The 18,884-nt window shown below is 40.7% G+C and overlaps 1 protein-coding gene across 7 annotated transcripts in view; it reads right to left on the bottom strand.

The window, feature by feature from the left end:
• Nucleotides 1–1,443: 1,443 nt before the first annotated feature.
• IQSEC2 (IQ motif and Sec7 domain ArfGEF 2) overlaps nt 1,444–18,884 on the bottom strand; it is a 391,434-nt gene continuing 373,993 nt past the window's right edge. For 5 of the 7 annotated variants that reach the window (XM_077478817.1, XM_077478819.1, XM_077478818.1 and 2 more), the window contains 3 exons: nt 16,235–16,408; nt 11,869–11,918; nt 1,444–11,054 (listed from right to left, as the gene is read on the bottom strand). In XM_077478817.1, coding sequence (XP_077334943.1) covers nt 10,146–11,054; nt 11,869–11,918; nt 16,235–16,408 — 1,133 coding nt within the window. In that variant the 3' untranslated portion in view covers nt 1,444–10,145. Of the gene's footprint in view, nt 11,055–11,868; nt 12,040–16,234; nt 16,409–18,884 lie in introns of those variants that run through there. The other 2 variants (XM_077478823.1, XM_077478822.1) reach the window with 2 other exon arrangements.

The raw sequence follows: 18,884 nt of genomic DNA, 5'->3' as shown, positions 1-18,884 counted from the left end.
CTTTCAGACCGAGGGCGTTTTTTAGGCGCTAAAGCATTAGAAATGGCGACTGCAATACGCCCTCAAACTGCTGCTCCATTCACTCCAGTGTGAAAGCCCCAAGGGCTTTCACACTGGAGCAGTGCGCTGGCAGGACGTCAGGAAAAGTCCTGCTAGCGGCTTCTTTGGAGCGGTGTGTTTACCGCTCCTCCACCGCTGCTCCCTATTGAAATCAATGTGGCTGCTCTGCATTACCGCCGGCAAAATGCCGCTATTGGTTTTAACCCTTTCTCGGCGGCTAGCAGGGTAAAAGCGCTGCAAACCCGACGGTAAAACGCCACTAAAAATAGCGGCGTTTTACCGCCAACGCTATGGGTGGCTTGGTGTGAAAGCCGTCTTAACCAGCTTCTTAATAGTGACAAATGTGATCTGTGCCTATGTAAATTGAGTTGGTACAGCACCGTTGTAGTGTGATTCCTCCTGCTGAACACCAGTTAGTAGACTAGTGTCTGAAAAAAAAAAAACAAGGGACATACTAAAAGTAAGGAGAACACAATGAAAGGGAAATGCAGCGATAAGACAGGGGATCTACACTTTTGAAAGGGGAAAAATTTGTGCTTTAACGCTAACCTGTTAAGAGAAACAAAAAAAAAAACTGTAAAAAGGGCTACATATATATGTAGCCAATTGGTGTTAAGGGCCTATATACATATACACATGTGGCCAATGTCAAGAGGTTAAAATCAAACAAAGCTGAATTCTAGGGACATAAAAACCACCTTTGTACCTAGCGTACCAGGAGAAAGTATCTTTACTTACCTAATCTCCCACTCCCCCAGCAATTGACATGTTCTGCCTGATGATGTAGGCGGTGAGTATATGGATCACAGTTAGCCAGGCCCTAGTTTGATCCATTTATGGACAACTTAAAGTGGAAGTAAACCCATCCATTAACAGTTTTAAAAAACCATTACATTTCCAGCATGTGCCAGAAATGTAAAACTCCCATTGGTTGTGCCCTTAACCAAACTGTGAAACCATCCAATGGCTGGTGTTATAACTGATCACATGTGCCGCATCATGGCAGTTGTAGATTAGACAGAGGCCAAGATGGAAGCTCCCTTGGCCAAACACGATAGTGGACATAAATCCCCCTATGTCCCCAGTGGTCTCTATTCCTTCTGGTGATAAAGTGATGAGAAATTCAAGATTTTATTGGGGAAATTATTCCAGCGACAACTGAAGAAATATCCCCTTCACTTGATATCATGTCTCTAAGATGGGAAGTGAATAGAAATCTCCCCAAAGGGGTTTTCAGTTTGTCTCCAAAACTTTTGGCTGTAAAGATATTTTAATATGTTAGCCCTCATCACATCCATTGTGCCCAGTCAAGCTATTGCTGTATGATTTAAAAGATATACACAGTAAAGGACACACATGAAATGAAACACACAGCAGAATGCACACCAGTAACAGACTTTTTTTTTCAATTTCTGAAGCATTAAATATACACAATATATACATTTGGGTTTCATATATAGTTCATAGGTTTTCTTTTACCCCCTCCCTCCATGTCCAACACAAAAATAAATCAGTCCCAAAATGGGCATAGAAATACCTAAATAACATAACCAATTGAAAATAAGGACAAGATACCTGTCCAACAGAGAATTGGCCCATTTCTTCCCACCCCCATCCCAAGAAAAAAAAACATTCCCACCCCACGCGGCACAGGCTGGATAACCATTCCATAGGAAATATTTATCATATATAATCTATACACACATCCAGAACTGTACAGCAGTGATGTGCTTGCAAGCAGCACGCCACAAACATGCTATGAGCATACAGAAGGGAACAGAAGCCATTGATAGATTAAATAAAAAATGGACTTCATGTATAAAAGAAGTATCTGAAAAAGGAGTGAGGGGGCTGATCTTCGGTACTTGCTGATCATAGCAACCAGCTTTCCTTTTTTTTTTTTCATTGCATTGAGAAAGAGCATCTGGTTGAATGGACAATGAGTCTTACAAAGCTTTTACAACATTTGACACATTGGGGTCTATGTATGTGTGTATGAAAGGAGTGTATATGTATGTGTATATATATATATATACACACACATACATTGATTTTGTGAATGCGTCAATCGTTCACTCAGGTGCAATCTTCACTGTAATTCAATTTATACATTGATTGCCTAGGATCATCACTGCCATCCAGTGGTGGGTTTTTTTCTGATTGAGGTATTTAAGGTAAAATACAACAATATTGCCACTATGTGGTGCTGGCAGTCCTAGGAAACAAACATATTAAGCAAATCACAGTAACGATGTGTTGTGCCTGTACTGATGCACTTGCGCAGCATTTTTCTTTTCACATAGACCCCCATTGTGTTTAATGTTCCTGTCTGTGAGCAAAACAAGTTTATTAAGTGAGAACTCTTTAAAAAAATAAAAAAAAAAATAATAAAAAATAATCTGCCACCTGCTTATAAACAGCCTTTAGGCCATAAACTACCAGTGCAGTTGCAGCTCTCTGGTTGGCTGGTTATCAAACTCAAAAAGGCCATTTGCATGTATGCCAAGGCTCAGTTTGCCAATCTGTGGCGAAATGGAGATGCGATGTATCAGACTGAAGCATTGCAGTCTGCACTGGTCATGATTTGCTCAAAGCTTTCTTGGCACCTTACTGAGGTTTTTGAGACCAGGCGTACACAACAGATTTTGATCCATCTTCCCGAAGAATGAATAAAAATGTGTGGTTGCCTACTAATGTGGAAATATTAACAGAAAGATAATGGTGAAGAAAAAGGCACCTCCCACAGGACAGCCTGAGCACTAACACTAGTAATGTACCAGTAATGGCTCCCAAATGCCTGATGTAAAGTGATGTACGCTATTGTTTTGTAAGGCCTTGTTTGCTTGAACATACACACCAGTGGATTTAATGCTCAACTTTATATTTTATTTATAAAGATTTCTTAACATTTTGTGCTGACTTTTGGTTTATTAGATTTTTTTTATAGTAATGATTAAATTACCTTTTCTTACAATTTATATTTTTTTTTTAGCACTGCCTTAATTTTGGAGCTCCTAAAGCTGAATTCTATACAAACTGCTAGATACACAGCTGAAATACACATGAGATGGCTTATCGCCCAAAGAGCTTGCAATTCTTTCCATATAAGTCTGTGATTTTCCCCCCTTCACCGTATGTTTCCTCTGGAAAAATCTCCCTGCTGGGCTACTGTACTCTATAGCAGTGGTTCTCAACCTCAGTCCTCAAGTACCCCCAACAGGCCACATTTTGGGAATTTCTCTTAGATAAAATAGCTGTCCAAAATACAAAGCAATTGACTCCAATTTAAAGCACCTGTGCAAGATAAAGGAAAACCTGCAAACATGGCCTGTTGGGGGTAGCCGAGGACAGGGTTGAGAATTACTGATCTATAGCAGTGATGGTGAACCTTGGCACCACAGATATTTTGGAACTACATTTCCCATGATGCTCTACTACACTGCAGAGTACATAAGATCATTGGAAATGTAGTTCCATAACATCTGGGGTGCCAAGGTTCGCCATCACTGATCTATAGCATCAGCTGGCAGGAGACTCGAAGAGAGGCTGTGCATCTGGTGATTGTGCATCTGGCGATTTTCCACCTGGCTCCTTCAAATTTTCAGTCAAAGCATGTTGGGTGGGAGGAGGCCACTAAGCAAAATTTTGGCCTGTTCATTGTGCAATGTGAATTTTTGTTTATATTAAAAACACCTAAAATACCCAAAGCATCCCCTTAATCAGGGCCTTTGCCATTAACACAACTAAATATGCTTACTTGAACAGGATTGTGTGATCCAACAGGGATAAAAACAGCCCCTTCCTCCTCATAAAACATTAAAGAAAGAAAAAATTCTTGGATGGCATTGGCCTTTTTACCTTACTTCATGAGGAACACAGTGAGAAAATGTCCCCAGCTGGTAGGGATCGCAGGCTGTTAAGCTGTCAACGTTCATTCTAACATTGCACTGGTTAAGGACATTTCTGTAATCGGAACTACAGTCACATGACGTATACACTACTCCGATATTTAGACAAACCAAGTGCGTTTGCATTTTAAGGGCAGACATATGAACAGTCACAGTACAACAAGCGGTTTTTACTCTCACCCCCTGTGTGTCTCATGGTGGCAGAGGTCTTCACCAGCCATGACACTGAGGTAAAATGGGGAGCTTTGCATTCTTGAAAGTTGTCATAGTGCTAGAGTAAAGGAAGACTAACATTTATACACGACAAAAGCTCCGTTCACACTGGAACGACTCCAAAGTTGCGCTGACTTTGGAGTGCAACTTTGGATGGGTGCAGCTTGGATACGACTTTTGCTTTGACCAGTGATAATGGACAACTTGTTGCACACAAGTTTCATTTTATAACATTCAGATACAACTTTCATGCAACTTCTGAGGGTTAACATTGAAGTCTTTGGCCCTCAAGTTGCATGAAAGTCAGACCAAAGTATTTCTGCAACTTTAAGTCACGCATATATGAATGGTTATCATTGGAAAGCTTGGGGAATGACTTGTCATATAACTTTGATGTCAAAAATGGCATGACAAGTTGCACAAGTGTGAAAGGAGCCTTAAGGTATAAGAAGCAGATGGTCAGACTGAGTGTGTTTTTTGCTGCATTCAATAAAAAGTCACCACATTTGAGGGGGCTAAAGGCTCCAATCATGAGGGCTACAAAAAGTATGTATTCTCACCCTGTAATTTTTTATTTTTTTTTGTGAAAAAATACAAAAATATATTTTGGGCACAGAATATCCTGGTACTCTGATTTTGGGCACAGACTGGCATTCTCCTTATAGTTCTAGTAACATTCAGACAAGGGACAAGCCATGGCTCTTGTTTTCTGGGAGAGCTGTCAAAGGAAGCTTACACACCAGACAATACAACCATCTAGGACTTGCATTAAGAGATCAGAGCTCCTCACCCCAACCTTCCTGACTTATGCAGACATGCACAACGCTTTGTTGGATGTACAGCACAACGCTTTGTTGGATGTACATTAGGAAGGACATCTGACCTTCATTCAGGTCTGACAGTTAAACATACGTGACATTGTAGAATTATGTCCAGGGACAACTTCCTGCTGAAGTGGTATAGTTATGCTATTGATGATACTGCCCTGGAGGAGTATGGCACTCTTGCCATTGGTATCTTTACAAATGTTTTTAATTAAATATAATGACAAATATTACGACTTTAAAATTCTATATAAAAAAATATTGAACAAGAACAATTCAAAATACAAAGAATCAAGACTTTTATGGGGAAGTTGTTAGTATGTTAAGTCAGAACTATTTCCAGAGATTAACAGGTAGATCACCAAAATCATTAGATCAGGCTTCAATCCTAAAACAAACTTTCAGGCTGCCCAATCATTTATCAGGGAAAGGGAAAGTACAGAGCTAATCAGACTTCTCCAATTGCTATTTCCCCAGAGATCTCTTGATCATCCAGATCCTTAAGGAATGGGGAGTTCAGAAAAAAATGTCATATTTGGCCAAGTTTAAAACATTAGTAACAGTTTTAATATATATATTTTTTTTTTATATTCTGAGAAATGTGTTATTTACCTGAGCTGCCATATCATAGACAAATGAACATCCACTGCCTATAAAGATTTTAAACGTGACACATGTGCAGCACAATATTTGCAAACTGTCTTTTTCTTAAGTCTTCCTTTTATACAGGTTAGTCTTCTTACTAAATACATAAGCAGAACTCCATAAGAAGTCCAGCCTAATAAATTGTGTTAAAATGTGATTAATAAAATGTCCAGCAAATCACAGCACATTGGCATTCCCTAGTAGCTAGTTGTTCTGGAAAACCACCAATGACTACATTGTCGTCACATTTAAAGTGCATCCCTCTATGTCACAAATCTATTCTATGGCTTTAAAAAAAAGCATAACAAAATTACTATTTCATAATGGAGTGTTTTAGAAAACGTTATTGAATACTGATAATTGTAAACTGCAATCTAAACAAATTTACATTTTGGAACATTCTCTTAACTGTGACTAGTCAAAGATGAAAGCATCTGCTCACCTAACACAGAATTATCACATTTTTTAGGGACCTACGAAAGGACCTAGGGGTATATAAACATTCATGGTGTGGTACGTTTCTGGAATGAGGAGTACTTCATACAGTAAACGTACCACAGCCAAAACTGCAAAGCACAAATCTATAAAGGCCAACTTGACTATAGTATGCTGGACGCTTGAATCACATGCTTGCCTCCTGAATTTCTCCATTCTCCAGTGTTGAATTTACAGTGGTGTCCAAGTGCTAAATGAATTATTTCATTACCGGTTATGTTTTCTATATTCTATGTGGAAGAACACTTTCCATATGACCTTTTAGCAAAAAGGATGTGGCTACCACTCCAAATTATTGAGTTTAGGGGATTCTAGAGCTGCACAAATCTGGGAAAAACGAGAATCGCGATTCTTTTGCTTAGAATAAAGATCACGATTCTCAATATCTTAAAGATGATATATATCTATCAGCCCTCCCTATGTCACCACGCTGCACCACCCACAGATCTACATTTTAAAATGGTTAATTAAAAAAAGAAAAATCGATATTGCAGTTAAACTCAACAAGAAAAAAAATAAAATAAATATATATATATTCTTGTTGAGTTTAACTTCGATATAGATTTTTTTTTTTTGATTAACCATTTTAAAATGTAGATCTGTGGGTGGTGCAGCATGGTGACATAGGGAGGGCTGAGATTACCCCCTCCTATGTCATAGGCTTTCTGGATATCAAGTCCAAGCAAGCAGTCATAATATATTATAAGCTCACATTTGTGTTGGAAAAATCCATCGGATCAATTCTGTTGCACACACTCCACTCTGCGCAGTCACTACAGTGTTTCTCGGCCGGGGTCTCTGACGAATAAACGGGGTACCGCCCAGGCATCCACCGCGGCGCATCACACACTCTACTCTGCCGACATCAGTTCTTGTTGCTGACGTCTGTTCCAGTATCGGCACCATTTGCGTTCCACACTGGTCCCGGCGGCTTATCCTCTGGTCCAGGCTAAATCCCATGGCACCCCCCAAAAAAACCTGCAGTAATCCAGACTGGAGATCGCAGGCGGGGGGGGGGGGGCTGTGTGGATAGGTTTGAGATCACGATTCTATATACGATCGTGCAGCTCTAGGGGATTCTAGTAAAAAGTACAGCATATAGAATGAGATTTTTAGACCATTGCTTCCCATCCTGTGGCAACATTTTTGGGAAGGTCCTTTCGTGTTCTAGTTCCAAACTCATCAATCATGCCTTTATGGAGCTGGCTTTCTTAACAGGACTCAGTTGTACCAGCTTCATAAAAACGTGGTTTTGAGGAGTTTTGGGTGGATGAATTCAAGTTACCTACACAGAGCCCTGACCTCTACCCTATTGAACATCCCAGAGATGAATCACATGTCTGGTCCTCTCAACCAACATTAGCAGGTAACCACCCAAAATGCACTTTAGGCATTCTGGGCACAGATGCATACTCCAAAAATCTCATGTAGAGCATTTCAAAAAGAGGGCAAAGGGTCCACATCTCCCATGGTTTTTGAATAGGATATCCAATAAACTCATGTAGGTGTGATGGTCAGATGTACACAAAGTTTTGGCCATATTATGTATATTACAGCAGGAAAACCTCAACACTGGAGTCTCAAAGAACATACAAAGAATCAGCAGGGGATCCAACCTTAAAAACTACAAGTCCCACAAGGGATCTGTTATATGGAAATTACATGTCAGCATAATTGTATACATACTCTTTTATATATACTTTTTTTAAAATATTTTTTGGAGGGTGAGTGGGTATTTCACTTCAATAAGCAACACGTTTTGCAACATATAAGTTATCAGAAATCTAACACAAATTTTGAAGTTATTTCACTCACTGAGGCGTGTTCACACAGAACTGAAAATGCTGCAAACGCTAATTCATATGGAGAGATTATATTTTATATTACATCTTATACAATGAGTTGGCAAGCTGTGCCTTGTTAAAATGTTTCCCTTGCATACATGAAATAATATCGATGTTAGTGAATACAAAAAAAAAAAAACTCCTTTGCTTTTTCTGTTTAATCTACCAGCAAGGTATAAGTGACCGCTAGTCTTTTGCAACACAAAGGTGATACTGTTAACAAGTAACCTCTTCATTTCTCCGATTTAAAAATGGCTGCCTTCATTACCTTATAAAGGAGAAGTAGAAAGCCAGTAAGAAGTTGTCATAGAAAGGTGCCTTTCTATTTCAACAAATGCATCAGTTCACCAACAAGGGAATTGTACAGCATCAAACGGTATAGGACACTGTCACATTGTGAGGGGAGATCCTGAGAAACGATCACGGTACTATCATACTGGGATCAAACTGAAGCAGTTTTCTGGTTCATTCCGAAACTTGGCACAGCTCCTAGAGCAATCTGGAGGCAATTCTGCATTTTACTGTTGCGGTTGATGAAATACTATAGCAAAAACTATCAAACAAAAGTCAATCAAAGTGACCGACAAGAATAAAAGTACGAGCATCAAATGGAGGGTGTCTAACGGACATTTAAAAAGAAAAACATAGTACAAAATGTGAATTTTTACATTGCTTTTGGCAAAAAGAGCCAACGATCCCTTTAAGAGGTCCAATATTTTCAGTGATCCAATACAAAGATCACAAAGCAATGTGCAGGCACCCATTTTGCATTCCATTATAGAGGTCCAGTGCAAAGCTATACCTACCATGCGTTTTGGCTTTATAAAGAGACACACATACCCTGTTTACGTCTGTGGTATACCTTATCATTTTTGTATAGAAGATTTCAAGTGGATCTGTTACCTACACTCATTGGTGGCAGCCATTCTGTGAGCTGTGATACTCAGCAATGACATCACTAAATGATAATCACTGAGACCAGAGTCACAATTTGGCTGCTTTCAATGTGCGATGGCAATGGGGTCCACTCTGTGAGGCTGTTTTAGGCTTGTGTTGCTGGGTTAGCTGAAATTTTGTGATGCGTCTTTCTGAAGATCTCAGAAGTTTTAAAATTGAAGCAGACATTCTACCTCATACAAAGGATTTTACACTTTATATATATTTTCTTTATATATTTATATATATATATTAATATAGACATCTCTTCTTCTCCATATATAGATCTCTTTGTACAGTTCTGTTTAGAAAGTGGTGACTGATCAATGATTGTGCAGTAAAGGGAGGGCACAAGTGACTTTTTTTTTGTGTTGTCCATGTACACTGTTAAAGGGTTCCATTCCCTGCATCATTTAGTGGTTTATACCCTGGACTGCACATACACCAGGAAGAGTGTATAATATAATAGTCTATGAGATACAATGCAGAGCCTCCTTTGACACAACAAACAGATGGCATTGGGAAGATGTGGCAAACCTTCATATTGCAGTCATGGGGAGTGAAGCAGCAGCTTTGTTCTGAAGCTCCAGTGCCCACAGAGGTTCATCCTGCACTCGTAGCCATATGGCTAGTCACTCTTACATTCACAGGCCCCTTTAGCAGTAGCAGCAGAGTCGGGCTTGACCCAGCAATCCCATTTTCTTTCGACGTACACAAGCATACTCTCACCACACATGCCAGCACCTTGCAAGTGCATTTACCTACTCCGAAGATATCAAAACAATCACCGGCACAGCAGTCTCCACTAAAACTACACAAATCACTCTTGGGTGTCACCTTTCACTAAGCAATCACAGTCCTCCTAAGCCCTTTTGAGCTGGATTAGCTTGGGGCCTTGTAACAGAGACATTACCCAATAAAAAAAAAAAAAAAAGAAAAGAAAAAGGATTCCTGTGCAGAGAAGGAAATGGAAGGGTGGCGATTACATCAGGGCTCAGAACGCTGTCCATCTTTCTTTACATGCCAGAAAGAGTTCCAGTGAAGGTCTCACTAGATACTGCTCTGTCCTGGTAAGTGCCGAAGAGTGTCGATATAGCTGAAGAAGGAACAACGGGACCTCAGATGCAGTCCCCCGTGTGCATGCTGTTCCCCCATTTCAGTTCCTGCACTTTCCATATGTGTGGTTGCCCCTCACTGTAAACAAGGGGTTGGCCAGGCTCTCACACCACCGTACTGATTCTGTTGACTGGTTTTTGTTTTGGATTGCCTTGGGATGTGTTTGTCCCCATAGGATGGTGGGAAGCATGCTGGGGTAGAGGGGAAGTTGGAGGCAAAGGGGAGTGAGGAGTCAATGGAGTGTGAGGTGTGTGTGGAGATGGCGGAGGAAGAGGAGGGTAAGAAGGATGTGGCGGGATAGGCGACAATGGTGAGCAAGGGGATTGGTTATGCTGGCCATGTGGATGCTGCGGATTATACTGGGACTGTGGCGGGCGCTGCTGTTGAGGAGGCAATTGAGAAGGGTGATGACTAAAAACAAAGTGCTTGGGGGGCTGTTTCTGCATGGATTGGTGCATATGCTGGGGGTAAGTGTGTGTCATGGCATGCTGAGGTGCAGATCCATACATGGGTAAGGGTGACTGAGGCTGGTTTGACGGGTGTCTGCCATGTAGGGTGTATTGTGGGTGGGGTGAGCTGGGGGTCAAGGGTGGTCCTCCCACAGCCGGTCTTTTTTGCTGGTTTGGACGCTGTAATGTGAACTGAGCTGAGGATGGTGGCACATGGTAACGATGAGAAGGTGGCTGAGGGGGCTGCTGAGGTGGTGCAGAGGATGGTGGCTGAGAGTGATAGGGTGGTGGGGGCTGAGCTAGTGGTCCCTGGCTGTGGCAGTACTGAGCGTGAAGAGCCTGAATCTTGGATGGTCCATCAACTCCTGGAGGAGTGTGGGGGTGAGGAGGCAGTGAAGCTGGAGGCAAATTTTGGAAGGGTCCTTTTCCTCTTTTACTTCCAAACAGAGAGCCTAGGAAAGAGGAAGAGTTGGAGACGGGTCTTGGAGACTTGTACTCCTCAGGAGGAGGAGGTGGTGGAGCAGGAAGTCGCTGATGAGGACGAGGGCTGCTAATGATAGACCCCTGGAAGGTGAAAAAAAAACAATGCAAATTAGTGCCAACTATATGGGTAGCGTTTCAATTACATGCACAGCTATACCTATCCTACCGAGATTAAAGGAGTCAGTCCACCCAAACTAATATTTCGGTTATGGAGCCAGTTGACCTCAGCAAGATCTTCCTCCAGGAAAATCATTTTAAGTCAGCCTGACCCAAAGATTGTCAGGTTGCCCTCAGCGCTAAGGCTACATACATATAGGCTTGCCGCCCACAGGTGGCAAAAACAGATTCCTAATGCTTTTATTTGCACCAGGCCAAATCACCTGTGTGAATGTTGCCAAAGCCAAGCTAGGAGAGCACTCACCTGCTTCTATGGGGTCAATATGCTACTTTTTCGCTGTTACCTTTCAGGTGAGCAAAAGATTTTTAGCCAGCATAAGAGGTCTCTTTAGCGATTCCTATTGCTGGCAAGTACCTGCCAATGACAGGATCATAAATTTGGCATGGTCCCAATGTGCGGGAAGTCACTGTTTTGTGGTCATCACTGTAATATAACAAAAAAATTCAGATGCAGAGTGGCAGGTGGATGGAGCTGAGAGATATAGAGAGTGTTATAAAAAAAAACAAAAAAAAAAAAAACGGGGAATTTAGTTCAACTGCCTGGCCCATACTTGAAATATCAGTTATTTGTGGTCTAAACCTTTCACCTGGAAAACAACATAATGAATGTAGCAACTACTCCCACCCCCCCCACAACACTGCAGAGCATCTAGTTAGGAGGCAGACCTCCTGTACACACAATACAGCACACAACATGCAGCTTGATCCCATCACTTACTTCAATGGTGCTGTCCAGAGATCCAGCGCTGTTACGCCTCCCTCTCTTACCTAAGCACCAAGTTAGTAAGAAGCAAGCATTAAGGGACAGGAGGAAGAAGAACACGGTAGACATGATGGGTAACAAGGTGGGCAAGAAAGAGATGCCACAGGATAAACAAGGTAGGGCTAACTGATAGATTCAAATAAGCGAGGACAGATGCATGCGCATGGGAATGAAAACACACCAGGTAGAAGGTAGACAAATGTAGAAAACAGTGAGAAATCTGAAACTCAGAATACAAGGCATGCTGCCTGGATACAAAGCACATCTTTTACACCCCAAGGGACTACAAGCTGTTGAGAAATTGCCTGCTGTACTGCAAGTTCTCTAGCGACAATCTACATACATGCCTGCCCACGCAACTCCTGCCATCAAGCCATGATCTGTTAATGGCCTACTGGGCTGCAGCATTCCCACTAGGTGGCAGCAAACTCCTACATAAAACATTTCACAGGTTACTCCCACCAATGAGAACATTCCAACAAGCTACCCGTTCAGCATAGATGATTTATCAAATATAAAATCACAGTATCAGCACTGTCAAGCATGTTCAACCAATCCATTATTAAGCTCAGGGGAATAAAAAAAAAAAAAATCATTTAGCTCACAGCTGAAAAAAAAACAAAAACGTGAGCTTCAATTCTGCTTAGTTTGCAGTGTGGCTCTTATCCCCGTGTTCTCTGGACTGGCAATAGCAATTCATTCACATCGGAATTTACTCCCCACTGCCTGCAATACATTAACTCCTTCCACATGTCTTGTAAAGCACTGCAAAGACCGGCTTTATAGAATAAGGACAACACTTCAATGATTTCTTCTTTGTCTAGTGCCAGGTTATCCATAAACTACCTCCTTAAGCCTTAGTTATTAAAGAGCACAAGTATAATACTGTAGAACGGAGGGGATTAATGCTGCACTTGGTTCTAGTAATGATGATGTCAGTGTAAGTATTCAATCCTGGTAAATGAAGGGCCACCACTATCTGCAAATAATGTATGATGCCATGCTGACAGGAGAAGAGAGCAGAGGGATGAAGGCCAGCTTCACTCTCGCTCCTTACACAGGAAGGGTGGGACATTTTCAGCAATGGCTGGTTGTATTACTCTTAGTACAGATTTCATTTAGGGCCTACACTACTGCACCAGTCTTTAAAGACTGCTGTACCATGTACTTGCATGAGAAAGTCTCCTGTTCTCTTTGTATTGCTTCCTTTGTGTGAAATCCCTGGTGTTCCTCCCGGTACCTCTGCTTTCTTATTAAAAACTGACCACACTAATCAGAAGCGCACACCACTGTCAGCTCTCCAACGATCCTAAGAACCCACGTGTACGCTCCTCCAACGATCAGACTTGTCCTGACCCCCCCCCCCCCCTTCTTTCTTTCCTGCACAGCCATTTACTGGGAAGATGAGTGTCCTGCTTCTTCTCCCCAGCTCTTAAGCAGCTGGGAACAAAGGGAATTTATCATTTATAAAAAGAGAAGAGAAAACAAACATCTATGATGCTTTTCATTCATATTTTAAATTTAATTGGTTGGTTTAGAAGGTGAGGGTTTAGAAGGTGACGCTTCCTGACTGCCTCACGCAGATATACTGCAGAAGGGCACGTACAGGCAGATTAACCTAGCTGTACGTTCCCCCTTAAGAGGCAGCTTGCGGGCATGCGTGTGCCCGCCTAGTGGTTAACCCCTTCACTGCCAGTGACATTTTTACAGTAATCAATGCAATTTTTTAGAATTGATCACTGTATTAATGCCAATGGTCCCAAAAATGTGACAAAATTGTCCGATGTGTCTGCCATAATGTCGCAGTCACGATAAAAAAATTAAAAAAATAAATAAATAAATCACTGATCGCCACCATTACTAGAAGTAGAAAAAAAATTAACAATAAAAATGCCATAAAACTATTTCCTATTTTGTAGATGCTATAACTTTTAACCAATCTATATACCCTTACTGCGATTTTTTTTTACCAAAAATACGTAAAAAAGAATACACATCGGCTTAAAGTGAGGGAAAAAAATGTTTTTTATATTTTTTTGGGGATATTTATTAAAGCAAAAAAGGATGCGTTTTTTTTCAAAATTGTCGCTATTGTTTTGTTTATAGCGCAAAAAATAAAAGCCGCAGAGGTGATCAAATACCACCAAAAGAAAGCTCTATTTGTGGGGGAAAAAAAGGATGTCAATTTTGTTTGTGAGCCACGTCGCACAACTGCGCAATTGTCAGTTAAAGCGACGCAATGCCGAATCACAAAAAGTGCTCTGGTCAGGAAGGGGGGAAGGGGGTAAATTCTTCTGGGGCTGAAGTGGTTAATCACCAATATCACTATTAACTCTTTAACCACTTGCTTACTGGGCACTTAAACCTCCCTCAGTCCCAGACCAATTTTCAGCTTTCAGCGCTGATGCACTTTGAATGACAATTGCGTGGTCATACAACACTGTACCCAAATGAAATTTTTATCATTTTTTTCCCACAAATAGAGCTTTCTTTTGGTGGTATTTAATCACAGCTGGGAGTTTTATTTTTTGCTAAACAAACAAAAAAAACATGCAAAAAAAAATAAAAAATCATGTTTAATAGTTTGTTATAAAATTTTGCAAACCGGTCATTTTTCTCCTTCATTGAAGTGCGCTGATGAGGCGGCACTGATAGGCTGCACTGGTGGGCACTGATAGGCTGCATTGGTGGGCACTGATAGGCTGCACTGGTGGGCACTGATAGGCATAGTTAAGGCGGCACTAATAGGCACAGATAAGGCGGTACCGATGGGCACAGATAAGGCGGCACTGATGGGCAAAGACGGGCACAGATAAGATGGCATGGATGGGTGGCACAGATGGGTGGCACTAAGGGGCACTGATAGGTACCACTGATAGATGGGACTGATGGGCACTGATAGGTGGCACTGATAGGTGGCACTGCTGGGCACGAATGTGTGGCACTGGGGTGCAGCACCTTTGTTGAGGCAGACTGTGGGCACTGCTGGGTGGCACTCTGGGCACTGCTGGGTGGCACTGACAGGGGGGGCACATTTTTTATTTAGGTGGGCACTGGCAAGGGGCAGGTGGGCACTGGCAGGGCTGGCCGTGATCGGGACTGATGTCCCGATCACGGCCGCCGGTGATCGGCTTTTTTCTTTTCTCCTCGCGCTGACAGCGCGAGGAGGAATAATAGCCGATTACCGGCTCCGTTCTATCACATGATCAGCTGTCATTGGCTGACAGCTGATCACATGATAAGGGGTCGGGATCGACCCCTTGCACGGATCGGTGATCACAGAGCGCGCCCCTCAGGGGGCACGCAGGACGCACGTGCACGGGACTACGTCAATAGACGTAGTCCCGGAAAAGGAGATCTCAAGTGGTTAATAACCTAGGCTACTTTATAGTAGTCCAACATAATAAAAGAAAGACTTATCAGAAAACCTGACGAGGTCGGAATTCTGATTCAGCTTTTGCTGTATGGTGTTGCTGATGCATGTCTTGAGGCTACTCTATTTGATAAGTCAAAAACACGCAGCCAGTAAAGGGTCAGCAACTCTGTACTTCAGCTAGTATAAGATGACAGTTTAGAGCTTGTACTCTGCAATAAGTCCGCAATGGAAGCTTTCCCTATACCTGAAAATCCTGATAAAGGGATTCTATTTCCACTACAAACCTCTCTACTGCACCATTTTACTAACAGCAGATCTAGCTGTAAAAAAATAAAAATCTAGCTTACCATTAAAAGACACAATTCAACAAAAAAAAAAAAAAATCAGACCTGTCCTATTAGGCATGTTGGAATACTGAGCAAATGTTACAAGTCAACAGTGGCAGCAGAACCAAAGTCCAATGGACCCTCCCCATCGGGCCGCTAAGTATCAGATAAACAGGCTGCAATCCAAAACACGGCTCGGCGATAATGTACATAGCCCCATATATATATATATATATATATATATATATATATATATATATATATGTATGTGTGTATATATATATATATATATGTATGTGTGTATGTATATATATATATATATATATATATATATATATATATATATATATATATATATATATATATATATATATATATATATATATATATATATATATATATATATATATGTATGTGTATATATATATATATATATTATATTATTTAAGTTGGAGTACAAGTATCGTTTTCTTTCAGTTATAGTCTCTGTTTTTGCTGCAAGGATGACAGAATCAGGGACACTTACACCAGTCTATGAAGACATATCTAAACATGGAATGCATATGTTTATGTGTGAATACATGAAATGTGATTGGTGGAGCTGGAACAATATACTTACCAGCATCAGAGAGATCTCTTAATGAGCTGCTCAGTGCGCTTCTCTTCAGTCCTTCGCCTAGTGCATATGTGTCATCCAGACTTGGCCGTCCCAGAGTGCCATTCACAGCCTCCTTCATTCCTGGCCCAGGAGACGTATTGGGGCGCATTACCCCCTTTTGCTTCTCTAGTTCCGCTAATAAAAGCAAGTGGAGACACTGAGTAAGTGAAACATAATGTCATTTGTTTATGTAAAATGACAAAGTTGGTTTACTCTATAAATAACTACAACACATTTTCTGGAACATATCTCCTACACCCAGATCCAGGGCTGTCTTTAATATATTTAATACATTTTCTTGGGACCCCACCAATCCACTCATCAAATATTTGTAGGCAGCGCAGACTCAAGGGGCAACTGCTTTGGGCCCCACACCAATGACTGGGTATATATAATATCATTCATTTGTGTTATAATTTTTTCTTCTTTGTAGTGGTGTTTTAATGAATGTTATTTACAATTTTGATTGCATTGAGCATTGTGGGTCTTGAGGAAGCAGTTTGGCTGTAAAATGCATAGACCAAGTTTTCAAGGACATTGTAAAAACTTGTGAGACGGTGGTTCGTTACACTTTCAATGTCTTTAAAAAAAAAATTAATTGATTGTTAGTAAAATTAGTTATTTTTACATATGCTGGATATCAGTATATTTGATGGTCACTAAAAATATGTTTAGGTCCCACCATACTAGGCTCCCCTGCTATGTGATTATGTTATTACTGTTATGATACCCCGTCAGACCACATCTACATTTTAAAAGCAACACTGCTCAAAATAGAAAGAAAAAAAACTTTAGTTTTTTTTCTTGTTTTATATTTTTGTCTATAGATTGTATAGTAAATATAATGATTTTTCCAGGACAATATTTTTTTAAAGAAAGCCTAGGGTCTCTGCTAAAAAAAATTATGTGTGTGTATTATATTATAATATAATATAATATAATATAGATATATATATATATATATATATATATACACACACACACACAGCTGTGCTCATAAGTTTACATACCCTGGCAGGATATATGATATCTTGCCCATTTTTCTGAGAATATAAATAACACAAAAACTTTTCTCTTTCACTCATGGTTAGTGTTTGGCTGAAGACATTTATTATCAATCAACTGTGTTTATTTTTTAAAATCGTAATAGCAACAGAAAAACTACCCAAATGACCCTGATCAAAAGTTTACATACCCTGATAACATGCACACAAGTTGACACAAAGGGGTTTGAATGGCTATTAAAGGTAACCGTCCTCACCTGTGATCAGTTTGCTTGTAGTGTGTGTGTGTGTGTGTGTGTGTGTGTGTGTGTGTGTGTGTGTGTGTGTGTGTGTGTGTGTGTGTGTGTGTTGCACTGACGTTTCTGGATTCTGAGTCATGGGGAAAGCAAAAGAATTGTCAAAAGATCTGCAGGAAAAGGTAGATGAACTGTATAAAACAGGAAAGGGATATAAAAAGATATCCAAGGAATTGAGAATGCCAATCAGCAGTGTTCAAACTCTAATCAAGAAGTGGAAAATTAGAGTTTCTGTTGAAACCAAACCACGGGCAAGTAGACCAGCTAAACTGTCAGCCACAATTGCCAGGAAAATTGTCCGGGATGCAAAGAAAACCCCACAAATAACTTCAGGTGAAATACAGGACTCTCTGAAAACATGTGGTGTGGCTTTTTCAAGATGCCCAATAAGGAGGCACTTGAAGAAAGATGGACTGCATGATCGAGTCGCCAGAAGAAAGCCATTACTACGCAAATGCCACAAAGTATCCTGCTCACAATATGCCAAACAGCACAGAGACAAGCCTCAAACCTTCTGGCACAAAGTGATTTGGAGTGACGAGACCAAAATTTAGCTTTTTGGCCACAACCATAAATGCTACATTTGGAGAGGAGTCAACAAGGCCTATGATGAAAGGTACGGCGGTGGAAAGATGAATGCAGTATGTTATCAAAAAATACTGGAGGAACATTTGCATTCATCAGACAGGAAGCTGCGCATGGGACGTACTTGGACATTCCAACATGACAAGGATACAAAACACAAGGCCAAGTCGACCTGTCATTGGCTACAGCAGAATAAAGTGAAGGTTCTGGAGTGGCCATCTCAGTCTCCTGACCTCAATATCATTGAGCCACTCTGGGGAGATCTCAAACATGCAGTTCATGCAAGACAGCCCAAGAATTTACAGGAATTGGAGGCTTTTTGCCAAGAGGAATGGGCAGCTTTACCATCTGAGAAGATAAAGAGCCTCATCCACAAATACCACAAAAGACTTCAAACTGTCATTGATGTTAAAGGGGGCAATACACGGTATTAAGAACTGGGGTATGTAAACTTTTGATCAGGGTCATTTGGGTAGTTTCTGTTGCGATTATGAATTAAAAAGAGTAAATGCAGTTGACTGACAATAAACGGCTTCAAACACTAACCACGAGCGAAAGAAAAGTGTTTGTGTTATCATTCATATTCTCTGGAAAATGGCCAAGAAATCATAAATTCTGCCAGGGTATGTAATGTAAACTTATGAGCCCAACTGTGTGTGTGTGTATGTATGTATATATATATATATATATATATATATATATATATATATATATATATATATATAT

The sequence above is a fragment of the Lithobates pipiens genome, unplaced genomic scaffold, assembly GCF_037356315.1.
Source record: "Lithobates pipiens isolate NorthernLeopardFrog02 unplaced genomic scaffold, aLitPip1_a1.2 Scaffold_1, whole genome shotgun sequence".
Lineage (NCBI taxonomy): Eukaryota > Metazoa > Chordata > Amphibia > Anura > Ranidae > Lithobates > Lithobates pipiens.
This window is presented reverse-complemented; position numbering and strand designations above follow the sequence as displayed.